General features: G+C 49.7%; 1 protein-coding gene across 1 annotated transcript in view; it reads left to right on the forward strand.

The window, feature by feature from the left end:
• LOC101716318 (maestro heat-like repeat family member 5) overlaps window positions 1-17354 on the forward strand; it is a 45349-nt gene that overhangs the window by 25298 nt on the left and 2697 nt on the right. The window contains 5 exon segments of the mRNA XM_087184889.1: window positions 6951-7109; window positions 8600-8785; window positions 13665-13802; window positions 14268-14382; window positions 14942-15085. Of these exon segments, the coding sequence (XP_087041015.1) occupies window positions 6951-7109; window positions 8600-8785; window positions 13665-13802; window positions 14268-14382; window positions 14942-15085 (742 nt within the window).

Raw genomic sequence — 17354 nt, forward strand, 5'->3', positions numbered from 1 at the left:
TTCTCACAACTGTTTCATAAAAGTTTTCCTGTTGGCCTCACACATTTAGCTCCCTGGCTCACCTGGAAGTGATTTTCATGTGTGATGCAAGGTAGGGTTCCATTTCATTGAATCATCCCAGCATCATGCGTTGAAAACCCCACTGTTTTCTTACCATCCCTTACAAATCCAGTGTCAGAGTTGGGTGGCCTTTGTGAGCTGTAAATCCTTTCGCCCTGGTCTTGTGGTCCAGCTCAAGAGCAGTGCTCAGGGTTCTAACTCCTATACTTTTATGATAATTCTCGTCACCTGATGTGAAGAGGCCTCTGTCTGCCTCGTGTTTGTCTTGGCTATTCTTGGCTATTCTTGTCCTATTGCATCCCACATAACTCTTAAAATTGGGTTGCCATATTTTCTTTCTTCTCTTTCCCACTTCAACTACTGTTTTTATTTGATTAGAGCTCAACTGAGTAAAACTAGATTAGACATAATCCTTGGTTTGTGACACATTTCCATCACTGGTTCATTTATTGATGATAACTTAGATACTGAGTCAATAGGTAATAACTTAGTATTTATTTACATTAGTACAGTAACTTTAACTTAGGTATTTACTTATCTTAGTGATTACTTTTAGTAATCTGGTAAACACCTATGTGGATGGAGCGCCACTGTTCCTTTGCATATAGTCTTATTGCACCCAAATACATTTCATTATTCAATGCGTTTTACTATTTTTATAAATTCAGATGAATTACCATGTTTATATTGTCATATAATGGGAATCATGTTGATCTGCTGTTCAGAGATGTTCCATTTGGCTACTATTAAATCAGATTTTAGAGTCCATATTGTCTGGTATGAAGTCTATTCCAGTGCTTCTCTCACCACGCCAGTTTCTCTTGATGGTGTTTTGTGACATGTTTTTTCTCTTGCTTTTTCTTGAATATTTCCACATTCCTTTGCTTCAGCCTCGTCCCTTGTAAACAACATTTAGTTGGGTTTTTTACAGCCAGGCAATCTCTGTCTTTGATTGGAGCACTTATCCATTTACATGTAATATAACTGTTAATATGTTGAGGATTAAATTTACTCTCTTCGCTTTCTTTCCAGACAAAATCCTCAAATGACTGAACACACTCCCCATTTTAATGCCTGTGTTGCTTATTTAATTCTGTGCTATCTGAAATCTCACAAGTCAAATTCATTTAGGCTTGCCCACATTTTACTACTTTCTCTGCTCCTCATCCTTTTAAGAAACTCCAACCTCCCAGCCAAGACCATCTGTCTCCAGCTTGAAGCACATCCTTTGGAATATACTTTACTTTGGGTCTGTCATTAGCAAATGCTCTCAGTTTCTGTCTGAAGTGTCCTTAGCTCACCTCAGTCTTGAAAGACATTTCACAAGGTACAGAATTCCGAGTTGGCCAGTACAGTTGTCCCCTATCACCTGATGCTATCATCAGTTACCCACAGTCAACCACAGTTCAAAAATAAAAAATAGAAAACCCAGAAATAAACAATTATGTTTTAAATTGGGCACTGTTCTGAGTAGCCTGATAAAATCTCATACTGTCTGTCTGGCCAGGACATGAACCTTCCTCTGTTCAGCTTATCCATACTGTATACACTGTCTGTTGGTTAGTCACTCTATAGCCAGCTAAGTTATCAGATGGACTATTGCATTACTACAGTTTGTGTTTAGGTGATACGAAGTAGCCTAACACCACATCACAACATCTACATCATTCACTTCACTTCATCTCAGTGCATAAGCTCTGTACCTTGTACCTCTCATACCATCACAAGAAGAGTGAGTGAAATACAGTAAGATATTTTGAAAAACTGACTGCATTTACAAATTACAGTATACTGTTGCTGTAATTGTTTTATTTTATTATTGTTGCTCATCTCACCCTGTGTCTAAATTATACATTAAACTTTATAGAAAGTATGTACATATAGGGAAAAAATATAATCTATTTGAGGTTAAGTACTATTTATGGTTTCAAGGATCCAGTGAAGGTCTTGAGACAGATGCCTTGCAGATTAGGGGGATTGTGCCTTCAGTATAACAAAGCCATTGGGCATTTCATTGTCCTCCAGCTTCCATTGCAGCTGCTGAAAAGTCAGCTGTCAATCTGTTGCTCTTTTGTTTAGACAATACACTTTTTTTTTTCTGGTTTGGTTTGGGGACTTTTTGTTACTGTTTGATTCATTAGTTCTCCCTCAATCATATCTATTCTGATATTAAATTCTTCCATTACATTTCACATACAAATTTCTGTTTTATGAAGATATTCTCAAGCATGTCCTTGTAGCCCATGTCTGATCATTCTAACATTTGAGCTTTGTCAGGTTCATTTTATTCATTGTTCTGGCTATATGTCACCCATGGAGTTGGCTTCCTCATGGGTCTGATTATCTTTGACTACATGCCAGGAATTATTTTTGAAACAAAATTATAAGAATAATTCAAAGCTTACAATGAAAATAGTTTCATCATCAGGGGATTTGTGTTCCCCTCTGCTAAGTGCCTAAGAGCACAACCATTTAAGACTGCTGTCAATCCAACCCAGCACTGGAGACTCCCTGGTTTCCCCAAGCAACTGGAACCTGGCTGAAACACACCTTGGATTTCTCCATATCTCATGCAGCTACTTGTGAGTGGTATACGGTCTCCTGTTAGACTAATTGGTCTCTGGGCCTCTCTCTCTGTGCCCTCATCCCATAAGGCTGTCAAAACAAAGGACTTGACTTTCCTGAACTACTGGTCTCCCTGAAAACATCAGTAGCTTTGCGCTTCCCATCCCTTGGGGTCCTCACAAGCCCCACAGATTGGCCAGGTACTTCTTATAGTCTTGTTATCTCTAATGCCTTTACAGTCCTTCTTTATACCTTCTCCAGTCTTTTGATTTGTTTTCAAATGAGGAGCTGATTTAAGTAACTAAGCACACCATTACTGGAAGATGGAAGCCCTTGAATTCCTGTTTAAAACAGATTCATTAAGATACGTCCTAAAGCCGGGAGTGTATCTCAGTAGTAAGCGCTTACCTGAGTTTAGTCCCCAGCACTGAAAAAAAAGATACAATTTAGATTCTATGTAATTCACCCATTTAAAAGTTAATGATTTAAAGATAATGATTTGGGTGTATGATCTTATTTATTCTCTTAATTATGGTAAATATACATGTATGACAAAAATTTGCCATTTCAACCACTCTTAAGGGCATAATTCCATGGTGTTAATTATATTTACATTATCACAGTACTGTCAGCACTAATTCCAAGACTTTCTCATCACTCTAAAGGGAAACTGGTAGTCACCAAACACTAACTCCCAAGAGCCACCCTCTGTGCAGCTGGCAGTACACGCTGGGCTCACGCCCATAACTCTCCATCCCTCCCACCCCGGGAACCTCTAATCACTGTCTGTCTTCATGAATTTGCCTAGATGTTTCACACAGGGTGATCATATGCTGTTTTCCTTTGGGGATCTGGATTCTTTCCCTTGCCATTATCTTCAAGGTTCATCCACACTGAAGCATGTATCAAAACTTCCACTTTCTGGTCAAAAAATATTCTGTTATGTGCACACATCACACTTTGTTTATCTGTTCATCTGCTCATGAACACTTGGGTTATTTCTACCTTTGGGCCATTATGAGTAATGCTGCTGCCATCAATGTTGGTGTGTACACATAAGTCAGCCCTGTACATCTACACGTGCCACATCCCTGGACCCAAAATATTCTTCCAAAACTACTGTGTACTGAATTCCAAAAGTATTGTGACTTTTTTTTCTTAAATTCTTTTATTGGTACATTGTAGGTATACAACACAATTACATTTCTCATTAGGAACTTGTACCTTTACATGATGCATCTTGGTTCTTATTTTTTCCCCATTCCCAGCCCTCCCTTCACCCCCTCCACTTTTCCCTATTTACAAAGACTTTATTTCCATTTTTTCCATTTCTCATCTTTTTTCCTTCCCCTTCTTTCCTTTCCCCTGCCCCTCCCACTACCCCTACCCCTTTGGACCTTTTCTTCCTATTTTGTATTATCGATTATTCATTCTAATCATTGGTACATTTTAGGTATACAATATAATGACATTCATCATTGGAAATTTGCACCTTTACATAATCTCTCTTGGTTATTTTTCACCCTTGCCCAGGCCTCCCTTCAACCCTTCCATTCCTCCCTATTTACAAAGATTTTGTTCCTATTTTTATAGCTAAGTGGATGCATATTGAGGTGATACTTTTAAGTGAAATAAATAGGACACACGTGTAAATACCGAATAGTTTCTCTGGTGTGAGAAACTGAAAGTGTAAATAAGGACTAAAAGGTATAATAGATAATGTGAAATAGGAAGAAAGGGGGCAAAGGGGAAGGGGAAGTGGGAGGGGTGGGGGAAAGGAAAGAAGGGAATGGAATTAGTATGAGAAAATGGAGAAATAGGAACAAAATCTTTGTATTGTGACTTTTTTACTGTAATTATTCTTTAAACAACACAGTATAACAACTATTTACATAGCATTGACATTGTACTATGGTATTCTACATAGTCTCACACAGGAGAATGTGTGAATGTTATATATGTGTACTGTGCCATTTTATGTAAGGGATATGAGCATCCTTAAATTTTGATATCTGAAAGAGATCCTGAAACCAATGCCTGAAGAAACCAAGGGACAACAGTATATGCTCCAGTCCCTTCAATCATTTTGGGTACAAACCTGTCTATGAGGTTGCTGGGCTATGTAAAAGTACTGGGTTCTGCTTTCTGAGGAAGTGTGATGTGGATTTCCACAGCTGCTGCCCCCTTTTGTCCCCAGAAGCAGCATCCAAGCATTTCAGCTTCTCTACAGCCCCACCACCACTTGCTATTTGTCATTTCTTGGACTATGACCATCCTAGTAGGTGTGCAGTGACACGTTGTAGTTTCAATTTGCACTTCCCGGATGACTGATGGTGCTGAGCATCTTTCCATGTGCCTCTCAGCTATTTGTGGTCTTTTTTGGAAAATTGCCTGTTTAATCCCTTTGTCCCTTTCTGAATTGGCATATTTGCCCTTTTGTTGCTGGGTTGTGGCTCCTATATCCCTTAAACCTGCCTCAGTCAGACTTTCTCTACGATGATGGAAATCAACCTGTTCTCATAAAGATCACCAGGAACTTCACACTGCCAGGTCTAATGGTCAGTCTCTGTCCCCCTTCATGTGACCTGTCAGCAGATCTGGATTAGCCAGCAACACTCTCCTCCTGGCAGCCTTCTCCCTTGATCTCCACGAGCACAGGCTCCTGGTTCACATCACCTATCCATTCTTGTACCCTCTCCTCCACTAGCTCCCTCATCTCCCTAGTTTCTTAGCCCTGGGACAGTAGGGTAACCCTCAGACCTCATCATCAGCTCAACTCATTGCCATGAGGATCACATTCATTCTAGGGCTTTAGAGGTCCCCCAAGTGCTGATACCATACAGTGTTCACATGTGGCCCAAACTCCCCACACCCCACGTACCAGCTGGTAGCCTATGAATGTCTAACAGCCCTTCATATGGAACAGTCCCAGGCCATGCTCTATTACAGGAACATCCCAGGCCACACCCTGTCACAGGAACACCTTCAGGCCACATCCTCATTACAGGGACATCCCCAGGCCACTCCTGACCATCTAGAACCCACACCTGCCACACTCCCCAGGCATACCTAGCCATGCAGAGGTCTAAAGTCACCCTGATTCCTTCCCAACATCACCTCCCAGCCCCTAGGAAATTCTCCCCAACATCACCAACCACCCCAGTCCAGGAAGTCAGCAGCTGCCACCCAGAGTGTCCTGCCCATATTCACCCAGCTGCCAGAGGAAGAGTCTTGGACAGATCACCACACACAGTCATGACACTCCCTATTCAGACCCTTCCACCAATTTATTTCACAGGCAACACTATAACCTGTGCCATGGCCAACAAGTCATGACTCCTGCCCTCTCCTGCACTCCACGGCCTCTACTCCATGACACCAGCTTCTCTTTCTGTCCATGGCCACACAGATGTGCAACCATCCTGGGTTGTCTGTCCCTGGGCCACTGAGTGACCCTTTCCTGCCATCCTCACCCAAAAGGCAAGGGACTTTGCTGATTCTGCCCTGACTCAGTCCCCTGGAACATGCAGGCCAGATGCCCCTCAACACAAATGTGCAGACTGAAAGGCAGGAGCCCCTGAGGGGCAGAATAGAAACACACCTCCCCAGACACTCAAGCTCAGCAAGGATCCTCCTTGCTCCAGCCTTGTGAGCCAACTGTTCCCCCACACACACATACTCTGAGCCCCAGAGGGGATAAGTGACTTCTACATGGTCATACAGACAGTGAAGAGTGGACCTGGAACTTGAGCCTAGACCCTCTGACTTCAGAGATCCTACTCTTTCCAGGCAGTGACCCACTTACAATCTCCTGGAGTCCTATGAGCTGGTGTGCCCATCCAGCAGGGACCAGATGGGACTGTGATGGCCTTCCTGGGCCTTCAGGGTGCTGAGTCTGCCATAGTGCTTAGGGTGGTGCTCTTTCTGCTATCCTGCTATGGCATTCCCCACCCTGCCCCATCGAGCCCCTTCATCCAACACTGGGCCTGAAGACCATCAAGGACAGGAAACAGAGGGTCATTGTGGTCACTGATGTGTTGGGGAAGCCCTGATATTGCCTCCCTTCCCCAAGTCTCACAGGGCATTGCTCTCAGACCAGGTAGCAATGCTTCTGTTCCCAGGCAAGACCTTGATCAGGGCCAGTCTTTTCTCTCCAGGACTTGGTGCCATCATCTGCAAAATGGGCAAGAGATCACTGCACCAATGGCAAAACTCTATGCATGGATCAGGGCCAACCCCACCCTCTCCCTGGGCATTGCCCCCAGAGCCGGACCCTTGTCACAACGAAGCCCTCATGATCCCTCTCTGCCCCTCTCTGCCCACAGCCACGCCCTATGCCTCTGGAAGGCCCTGAGGGCTGAAAACTCCATCAGCCTCCTGGTGCTGGCTGTGCTGCTGGCCTGGCTGAAAGAGCGTCCCTTGTCCACCAGAGCCAGCGATGGCAGCACCCACCCCAAGGAGAAGACCCACCTGTACTCACTGGCCTTGAGTCTGTCCCTCCAACCCCAGCTTCTTGGATTCCCTCAGTCAGTGTCCAGGGGGTAGGAAGGGAGAACCCCACTGCAAGGCCACAAGAGGGTAACCGAGCCCTGGCCAGGAGGACAAGGGTCTCAGACATCCAGGGTCAGGAATGGACTCACAGTCCCAGCTGCAGGCCCAGCTCCCCACTTCCCAGCCCAGGGTTCTAGGCCTCTGACTGTGAGTCAGGATAGAAGTGTCCCCACAAGTGGAAAAGGGGATTGGATCTTCAGTGCTTGCCTGGCCTGGCATCACTGTGCAGGATGGCCTTGGAGAGAGAGGACCTGGGGCAGAGTTCAGCCAGAGGGGAAGGGCTTGGAAACTCCAGGGTCCAGCAAGCCATAGCAGGCTCTAGGGAGCAGTGGATTCCAGAGGACTCTTAGAGGCTGCCTTCTGCTGTGCCCACCCTCCTGTGGAAATCCCTTCCAGCTTGCCCCTGAGCCCAGGGGCAGCTTGCACCACCAGGAGCAGGCCATTCATATCCTAAGGCAGTCTCCCCTGTCCCCATGGCTGGGCTCCAGTGAGGCAGCAGTCCCTGCCTCCAACCCTGCTGGGATGCTGCCAAGGCAGAGTCGAAGCCCCAGAAGCCCCTGAGAAGCAGTCCAGAGCAGACAGCTGCTCTTCCTCACCCAGAAAGGCAACTGCCTGCATCAGGGACTGCTGACCACTGAACATGGCAGAAGGGAGACTCCTACTCTATCCCATGCCTAGAGCTCATCAGCCCTATTCCCAAATCCACCCCAGCCCTTAGCTCATGCCACCAGAGTCAAGCAGCACTCATCAGGAAACCACACAGCAGCATGGGCTCAGACCCCCAGGCCTAGGTCGCAGCACGGCAGCCATCCCTGCATTCCAAATGCCCCCTCCTCTGTTCATCCCTCATCATACCCATTCAGTATTGTCCCCCCAGCCAGACCATTCTGGACCAAATGCTCCTTTAGGCATGGCAAGCCTCAGGTCCTGGGGGCTGCTGTCATAGACTCTGCCTTCAAGGGTCATTTGTCTCCAACACTAATGTGTTAAACTCCTGTTGTGTGCAATCACCACACAGCACAGGACTTCACCTTCAGGGACAGACCTCAAGCGAATGACCCTCAGATAGTCACTAAGGGCAAAGAGCTGTGTTCAGGCAGGTCAGAGAGGTGGCCCTGAGTCGTGGGGGAAGGTCTGAGGGTATTGGCAGGCGGCGTGCCAGCAGACAGCGGGGAAAGAAGGGGCACCAGGCTCTCGAGCAGTGAGGTGACCTGAGCAGCAGGTATAGTGAGTTCACAGACAGGCCAGGCTGAGGCTGCACAGCTGGCAGGGACTGAGCACAGGGAAAGGTGTCATCTGGACGCTGCACCTAGTCCTGGAAGTGTTTAAGCAAAGAGTGAGAGGCATGATGGGACATGGCTTTGACTCTGCACCTCTGGCCCAGGAGCACAGGGCTTAGAAACTTCACTCTCTCCTCCCAACAGGCCATGAACATACTGCATGCGCTGCAGTTCATGCACGAGTTCAAGAAGGTCTTGCAGGAGGCCTACCCCCAGCTCCTTCTGGCCCTCCTCACTCAGGTACACTATGTCCTGGAACTGAACCTGACCAAAGCCAAGTCCCTTCCCGGGCAGCAAGCCCAGGAGACAGCCCTGCCCAGCCCCCAGAGGTAAGCACAGGGCCTCTCAGGTCTTCTAGCCAGCCAGCCAACAGGAATGCCCAGGGAAAGTTAGGTATTGCCTTCATCCAGCTGAGGAACAAGGTACCACACACCCAGAGGCTTAAAACAGCAGGCGTATGTTGTCCCATGGTTCCCAAGGGCGCAAATCAAAGTGTCCTCAGGCAGTGCTCCTCTGAAGGCCACAGGGGAGAAACCTTCCTTACTTATTGCAGCTGCTGGTGGCTCCAGGCAGTCCTATGACCTGTGGCTTCAAACTGCATGACTCTGATCTCTGCCTCTGCTGTCACGTGGCATTGTCCCCTGTACCTGTGTCCAAAATTCCCCTTCTTAAAAAGACACCAGTCATTGGATTAGGGTCACCCTAATGGCCTCATCTTAACTCAATTGCATCTGTAAAGACTTCGTTTCCAAATAAGGTCACATTCACAGGTACTGGGTTACACTTCTAACATGCCTTTCTTAGGGGAGACACATTCATCCCACCACAGCCAGGGCCCCAAACACCATGCTCAGCCACACGGCTCTCCCGCCAGCATGGACAGCTCTATAGGCACACACATGTTCTGTTTCCTCAACACCTCAGGGTGCCTGGTGACTGCCTCTTACTCACCTCTTAGCCTCCTTGCAAGGCTTCTGGATATGAGCATGACCTCACCCATTTTAAGTATAGAATCATATTGCCCTTGCTCCCGGCCCCCAAGAGGTAGACACCCTCCCAGCCCCTTGGGTACTTCAGGGGCCACGGCACATTTTTGCACAGTGTTACTGGTGGTCCCCACCCCATTCCTCTGTGCCTGACCAGGATGGACGGGCATGGATGGGAGGGACCATACCATCCTTGGGCCACAGTAGGGCTGTCTACCTTGGGCTTCCCTCTGCACTCAGTCACATTTCCAGAAATTCAATGACCCAGTCTTAAAACAGCTGGGGCCACTCTTTTCATTTGTTTGTATTATGATGTGCTTCATGCAATCTGTCAGTTTTAACAGCTCTCCCCAAGGCACATCACTGAAAAACACAATGTCAGTCCTTCTCATATTGCCTCTGAGTTCCAGTGTGCGTAAAGCTCCTTTTTTATTCAGATCAAACACGCAAAATGCATGAATCTTCCATAGTATGCTAATAAAACCCTCTCTTCCCAGAGCATGAGAGAATTGGGAGAAAGCTATGACTGCCTCTGCTCACCCCTCTCCTCCCCCAATGCTCCCCTTACCCACAAGCCACCTCGGCCAGTCCCCTCCAGCCCACCCTCTATAATAGTGGCCCCTCCCTGGGCCCATGTAACACCTGACCTCTGTGCCTTCTTTCCTGTTTGCTGCCTGCACCCCAGGAGTGGATGGTCCTTCGGGGCAGAGACATCTGTCTATCTCAGCCACTCCCACACGCTAAGGGGATTTGTCTTTCTTCGGGCTCTCCCTATACTAGTGATGTCTGTATGTCTCTCTTGAGGCTCCCTCATCCACCATGGGCATCTGTCTGTTTCTTGGGGCCCCTGAGTAGTTCTCTGCTAGGCCCAGCTGGATGGAGCTCTCAAGCTGTATCCACCTGCCCTTCTCTCCTCAGCTCTATTCCCCCCACCCCCTCTCTGAGCAGGTCCTTTCTAATGCAGCAGTGGCCCCAGTAGCAATAGGACCAGATCTGGCTCTGATTGGCCCAACTCAGGTCACATGCCCACCCCAGAACCAATCCCTTAGCCACAGAGGCATCAGAGGTTTGGTTGGTCCAAACTGGCATCCATGCCCTCCTGGAGCTGGGATAGGGACCTGTGACTCCCTTCCCCAAAGGGAACCTGCCAAGCCAGGACCATCCTAAAGGGGCCTCAGGGTGAGGTGGGCCAACCAGCAGCCACATCAGCAGGGATAGTGAGCAGTGAGGGACAGAGGAAAGGCTGACAGCCACTCTCTGGGCCTCAAGGGTAGGTGGGCACTGCCCAGTATATAATGGTCCAGGGCCTGACTCATGTTCCAAGTGGATTGGTAGTGTTGGGGGGGGCAGAGGGGCCAAAGAGAGGGTCTGGGGTCCACTGCTGAGTAGCCCACTGGCTGAGGGTGACCCAGCAGGGGTTGGGAAGGACACCAGATGGCAGCCAGGTGAGGCATCAGGCAGGTGAGACTGGTCATGGGCCTCCAAGGTTCCTGCCACCTACTCAGCAGGGCCACCTTGGGCCCAGCACATGGGTCTTAGGCCAGGGCTGCCCCATGTACACTGATCACCCCCCTACTGCTTCCCTGCCTGACAAAGACCCTCACTTTGAAGACGTAGCCTGGCTTGGTCAGTTCCCAGCTGAGTCCTCCTCCTACTGATGCACGCTCCACCTCAGGAAGGGCTTCCCACTCCTCCCCTTTCATCACTGTGGTGACTCAACTCCCTGAAGGCCCCTCATCCCCTATTTCAAACCCATGCTCATCCTCACCTGCTTGGTTCCTCAGTGTCCCTATGTCCCATTGGGCCAAGGGGACAGAAGCTTGTGATAAAGAAGAGGAGAAACCTCAGCCCATTAGGATGGCTATGATCAGCAGCAAAGGCAGAAAGTAACAAGTGTTGAGAAAGATGGAGAGAAACCGGAGGCCTGTGGATGGGAACAGAAAAGGGTGCCACTGCTGTGAGAGATGGCATGTGGCAACTTTTCAAAAACTTAAACAGAAGAGCTGGGCATGATGGCACATGTCTGTTGTAAGTTTGACCCCAGCCTGGGCAACTTAGCAATTTAACAAGACCCTGTCTCAAAATAAGAAAGACAAAATGGCTGGGGGTGAAGCTCACCATGAATACCATGGGTTCAATCCCCAGTACCAGGAGGAGAAAAAAAAAACATAAACTAAAACTCACCCTATGACCCAGTAATCCCACCTCTGAGTTTATATCTGAAAGAATGAAAGCAGGAACTCATAGATCCCAGAAAATTCTAGCTGCATGTACCACTCACAGGAATCAACAAATGGAAACTGCCCAAGCACCCACCATGGATGAACAGTAAAGAACATGTGATCTCCACATGAAATGGGATACTACACAACCTTAAAAAGGAAGGTGTCCTAGTGCAAGAGGCAGCAGGGACAAAGCTGGAGGACAGCTTGCTGAGTAAAATTAGGCAGTCACAAAAGGACAAGTGCTGTAGGATTCCACTCATAAGGTCCCTAAAGGAGTCAAATCCATGGAGACAAAAAGAAGAATGGAGGCTTCCAGGGGCTGGGGCAGGAAATTCAGAGTCAATTTCAACTTGCAAAGAGCCCAAGAAAGCTCTGCAGGTGGATGGCACCCATAGCTACACAACGCTGTGAATGTGCTTAAGGCTGCCAAACTGTACACTTAAAGATTATTGGAATAGCAAATTGTGTAAATGCATTTTTCCACAATAAAAAACAAAAGTAAAACCAGAATAAGAGGAGATGGTGAGGCTGAGGAAGTGTGCAGCTGTGTCTGACCAGTCCTCAGAGAACACACGTAGTGACGCTTCCTCTTTCTATTGAGGCTCTGCTCCCTCCAGGGCAGGAATGGGAAAGCGGAGTTGCTTGGGGATGGGGTGGGCATCACTGAGATGCCAGGATGTCGAGGGGCTGCAGGACAGCATGACCTTGGGGCCAGGAAGAAGGAAAAACCATCCTGCCACCATCAGCATGAGGAATCCATGTCCTTGGGAGCTGCTAGGGGTCCTGGGTTGGGCAGGGCTGTAGGTTGTGGGGACCCCCAGGGGCTGGGATTCTCAGGAATGCTCAAGTCAGCTGACAGTCATCTTCTCGGAACTCCCATTGTATCTACCAGGTCAATGCAGTCATGAAGGACAAGCAATCGTGATGCCCAAGGTGCCCCAGGACCAGAACTTCCAGAACCTCCAAGAGTGAACAGAATGTCCCATCTCCTCAAGTCCTTGTCTCCTGAAAACCATCATCCTTTGTGGCCGAGACCAGTGACCTGGAAAAATGCTGCCTCTTTTAATGACACAGCTTGGGGTGAGATGACAAGCCAGCTGGCATTTGAATTGGCACCATCAGGGACTTTCAGAATGGCATTTCATCCTTTGACACTTGGTTTTGCAAATCTGCTCAGAAACATGCCACCCAAGCTGACAGTGCGGTCCAGGGTATGATCACACACCCCGGTGACATACTCCTGGTGACAAGGCAAAGGGTGACCACAAATGGAGACAGGACAGCGAGCCAGGGCTACCTTGCATTCCCAGACTCCATGTGTGTTCAGGGACTGCAATCAGTGCCTGGGGCAGCCCTGTACCTGTGCCAGTGACATCACTGCGTGAGTTTGGAGCCAGAGAACTGGCTTGACTCTTTCTGCTGCCCTTGACCAGGCTGTGAGGCCTAGACAGGACACCTCACCTCTCGGGGATGCTTTCTCCTCTGTGACAACAAGGGATGGTTACCTGAGATGTTCAGGTGAGGCACTGCACACAGGTGCACCTTGTACCCCATACATTCTTCCTTACCCACGCGTGGGCGGGCACTCTGCTCCCCCTCTCCTCTGCAGCTGACCAGAGTCCCAGACGCACAAGTTTCCACAGAGCCTCATGTCCTCTGAGCTCCACCTTGTTGCCCAGCCAAAGGGTCAATGTCCCCTCCAGGAAGTTTCAAGGGTGCTCACAATCTCAGAGTGCCAAACCAAGCCTGTTTCTCTCCCCAAATGCTGGGACCCCAGCCCACCACTAGCTCACCACACTAGAGGCCTCAGTATTTCTTTGATGACGAAGGGCAGGACCACCCGGGTGCCATGGAGGTCTTGAAAATGGTTGTAGCCAACACAGGAGCCAGAGTGTGCCTTTCCACATGGGAGGGTGCACTCCTCCTTCCCAAGGGCAGGGTGGCCTGGATGACCAGCGTGGCCCTAGGTGGGCCCTGACTCCTCTGTTTGGCCACAGCACGTCACTGGAGGCCCTGAAGAACCTGATGTTCGCCACAGGGCACTGGCATAACTTTGCCCACCTAGAGCTGCAGGGTGCCTGGGAGCGCTTCTCTTCCATCGTCTCCTACCCGCGGGGCGTAGTCCTGCTTCCCAGGTACCAGTGTGTGGGGCAGGGGAGGAGCTGCATGTAGTGCCCACAGTGACAGAGTCCGGGTCTTCCAGAGCCACTTGAGAATCCAAGGGGTCCTGCTCACAGACAGGCCCTGGGGACCCCAAGTTTGCACACAGAGGCTCTGGGGCCGAATAGCACGTGCCCCCTGCCCTGGTCACAGGCACACCTGTTGATGCCGGCATCCCTTCCGCGCCCTCCTGGCCTGAGACCTCCTGAGAGATGAGGGCTGTCAGTGTCATTTCTCAGCCTTGCCTATATCAGGCCATCTCTGGCACAAACTGGGCACCAGGTGCAGAAGGAATGGGATGTGCTCACGGAGACAAATGTCCATCTCCTCAGAATGCTCACCCACACTGGGACGCTTTTAGCTTTTCAGCCACCCCCTGGCTTGGGTGCTGGCAGGAGGGTGGACCCGGGCTGCGCCACAGCCAAGGCCCTGTCCCCTAGGGCCATGGTGCAGAACCACTGCAGGAAGATCAAGGCCGTGCTTGGCCAGCTGCTGCCCAGCCTGCAGAGCCAAGAGGAGAGGGAGAGGAAAGTGGCCATCCTCATCCTCAACGAGGTAGGGGAAAGGCTGGGGGCTGGGGATCCTGCCTCTCTACACCCTGCAAAGGCCCCGATGCGCTGAAGGGACACCGGGTGTAAGCTTGGGCAGACGCATATGCTCATGCTAGCCTTGTCCCGCCTCAGCGGGACTCCAGGTCCTTGCCTGGGACAGGAAAACTGCGAGTGTGGCCAGTTTTGCAGCTGTGGGCTTTGGGCCAAGCTGGAGTGGGGGAGGGGTCTTTCCTATGATGGACAACAGGTAACCTGAGGCCTTTAACCCAAGTCACAGCCTACTGTCACCTCCCACCCTACCAGTAGGAGAGTCTGTGCCCTGTCCCTGTATGCCCCACAAGCCAGCCATTGGCATAAGTTGACCCCAGCTACGCTGTGTAGCCTCAGGCAAGGCCTTTCTCCTCCCTGAGCCTCCATTTACCCAGAGGTACATTAAAGGGTACTGGTTACCCACAGTACCAGCCCTCCCCCAGGCCCACCCTGACCCTGGCCCCTGAGCCCCACAACACGGATCCAGACGCCCACAGAGGCTGCCAAACTTGATCTGCATGCCCCACTCACAGTTCCTCTACAGCCCCGCCCTGCTGGAGGTCCTTCCTACTCAGGCTGCCAGGGCTGTGCTGGCGAAAGTTCTCTGTGACCCCAGCCCGGAGGTGCATGTGTACAGCCTGCAGGCTCTCGGAAACATCCTCTTCCACCCAGAGAAAGCGAGGGCTGGCAGGCACCATGGCCACAGGCACTGGGGCAGGCAAGGCCAAGTGGGTGGGATCCTGGCTCTGTGCCCTCAGGCTCTATCCCTTCAGTAGAGTGACTTCAGACCACCTATCCTCATCTCCAGACAGGGACAAGCTGTAGGAGGAGTGGCAGTGTCTCTTCCCTAAAAGGAGGAGACGAGTCTACTGCAGGCCTCAGGTGCCCGCTGAGGAAGCTTCCCAAGCCTGGCCAGAGAGAACTTCCCCAGAGAACCTGGTGGATGGGTTCCCCCAAACTTGCAGTTGACATATCTTCTCGATTCCAACCAATGCTGCCCCATGACCATAGTGACCCACACCCAATAATGAACAGCTAATGGAGAGAAAGCCTTCAAGCTGACTTGGAGAGGTCCCCAGTTCAGGCCATGGAGTTCCTGCTACCCTGTTCTATGGGTTTCCAAGGCACCATGTGTGGTTAGGGCCAAGATGCAGGCCAGTACCCACTCCAGCACTTTCCGGCCGGCAATTCTTTAGCCCTTGAGTCTCAGTGCCAATGTCTATAAAATGGGAGTGGAAATGGGAGCTGCAGAAACCTGTGCTGGACCATGGACAGCCCTCGAGCCATGATCAGCCCTTGAGCCACTGGCTGTCGTAAACAGCAGCAGAAGCTTTTATGCTGACATCCTGCATGGGCCCAGCCAGCTGGACTGAGATGTTCTCAGCTGGTTGGGAAGGTTAAGGCCTTCCCCTGGCTTCCTCCACCCTGGGATCTGTGTTATGATTCCAGAATGCTGCAGTGAGAGAAGGCTGCTGTGAACATACAGATGGGTGTTCAGGGATTGCAAGAGAAAATGAGGTCATGGGAAGGCCACAGAAGGGACAGTTTCCAAAGAGTTCCCAAAACCATGTGACCATCACCCTAGTTTATTCCAATTCTGTTCAACTCGTAAGTCTCCACATGGTTAGGGGGAGATCTCCATTAGGGTCACCAAAGCCCTATGCATTGCATGTGACTCATGGGAGCCTCAAAGAGGGGAATGGAGACTAGACAGCACTTGCTCATCTATCTACCCACTCACCAACCCCTCTATTCATCCATTCATCGAGCATCCATTCACCCATCTACCATCCATTCACCCATCCATCCTCTCAGCCATCCATCCATCCATCCATCCATCTAGGCATTTATCCATTCACCCACACACCCATATGTTTGTTCTTAGAGTCCTTTATCTGACTCATTATTTCCCTTGTTCATTCTTTTTATACTCATTCAGCCAATCATTCAGTCATTCAGTTACCTCCGCACTTTCTCCAGTTGTTCTCCCAGACAGGTGATCATAGGGAGTTTCAATGTGCCTCCTCTGAACCCCACTGACCGGGGCCATGTGAGGAATGGAGAAGGCAGGCAAGGCTCCTGCTAGACCAGGAGGGCTCAGTATGAGGAAGGGGGTATAGTTCACTGCCTGGCAAAAGTGAGGTGTGGGCCAGAGGGAACAGGTAGACCCATGAGCAGCTGGGCAAGGAAAACTAACGGGGTGGGGACCGAATGGGCTGACCAAGACAAGATGAAGCAGGCTGCCCTGCCCAAGCAGGGCAGATACATACCTTATTATGCATGTTTGGCCTCTTTTCTGGCCCTTCCCACTAGAATTCCCTTCTGCCGGTCCTGTCCATAGCTGGAACACTAGCTCCCTCCTAGGCATGCATAAAGTGTGCAATGCTGTCACATGACTCACTTGGTGAAAATGAACTTAATATTTTTAAATGAAACAGCTTAGGAAGCCAACAACATGCGCTTCAAACTTATTTAAAAGTTACTTTTTTCAAACCCACCTTGATCTGCACACAAGTCATTGACAAGGGGCCAATGGCAGGAAAATCCACCCTACTTTCTGACAATGCAGCTGAGAATTCAGGAATGCAGTGCAAACAAATGGAGCAGACAGAACTGGCTGGAAATAAATTCAAAAAGAATGTTTAAAGCAAAAAGTGTAAAAATGGAACATAACCGTCACTTGCAACACAAAAGGTCTGAAGCTACCGCCTAGTGCACAGAAAATCCCAGTTATGAGAGGAACTAGTGACTTCAGTACGTACAACATGACCAGCTTTTCCCTGGTCCAGACTCAGACCCCACCAGACCCAGGGCAAGCCTGGAAATGGGATGAAGGCAGGGGTGTTCTAGGCCTGAGAATAGGAAGGAGCTGGGATCCAAGTAGTACCGAGGGCCCTGTGCATCCATATCTCTCCTTTACCTCCTCAAGATCCCCCGGTGGTGAGG

This window comes from Heterocephalus glaber, unplaced genomic scaffold, assembly GCF_053883595.1.
Source record: "Heterocephalus glaber isolate CG9 unplaced genomic scaffold, H.glaber_assembly_v1.0 deba00000281, whole genome shotgun sequence".
In the NCBI taxonomy this organism is placed as follows: domain Eukaryota; kingdom Metazoa; phylum Chordata; class Mammalia; order Rodentia; family Bathyergidae; genus Heterocephalus; species Heterocephalus glaber.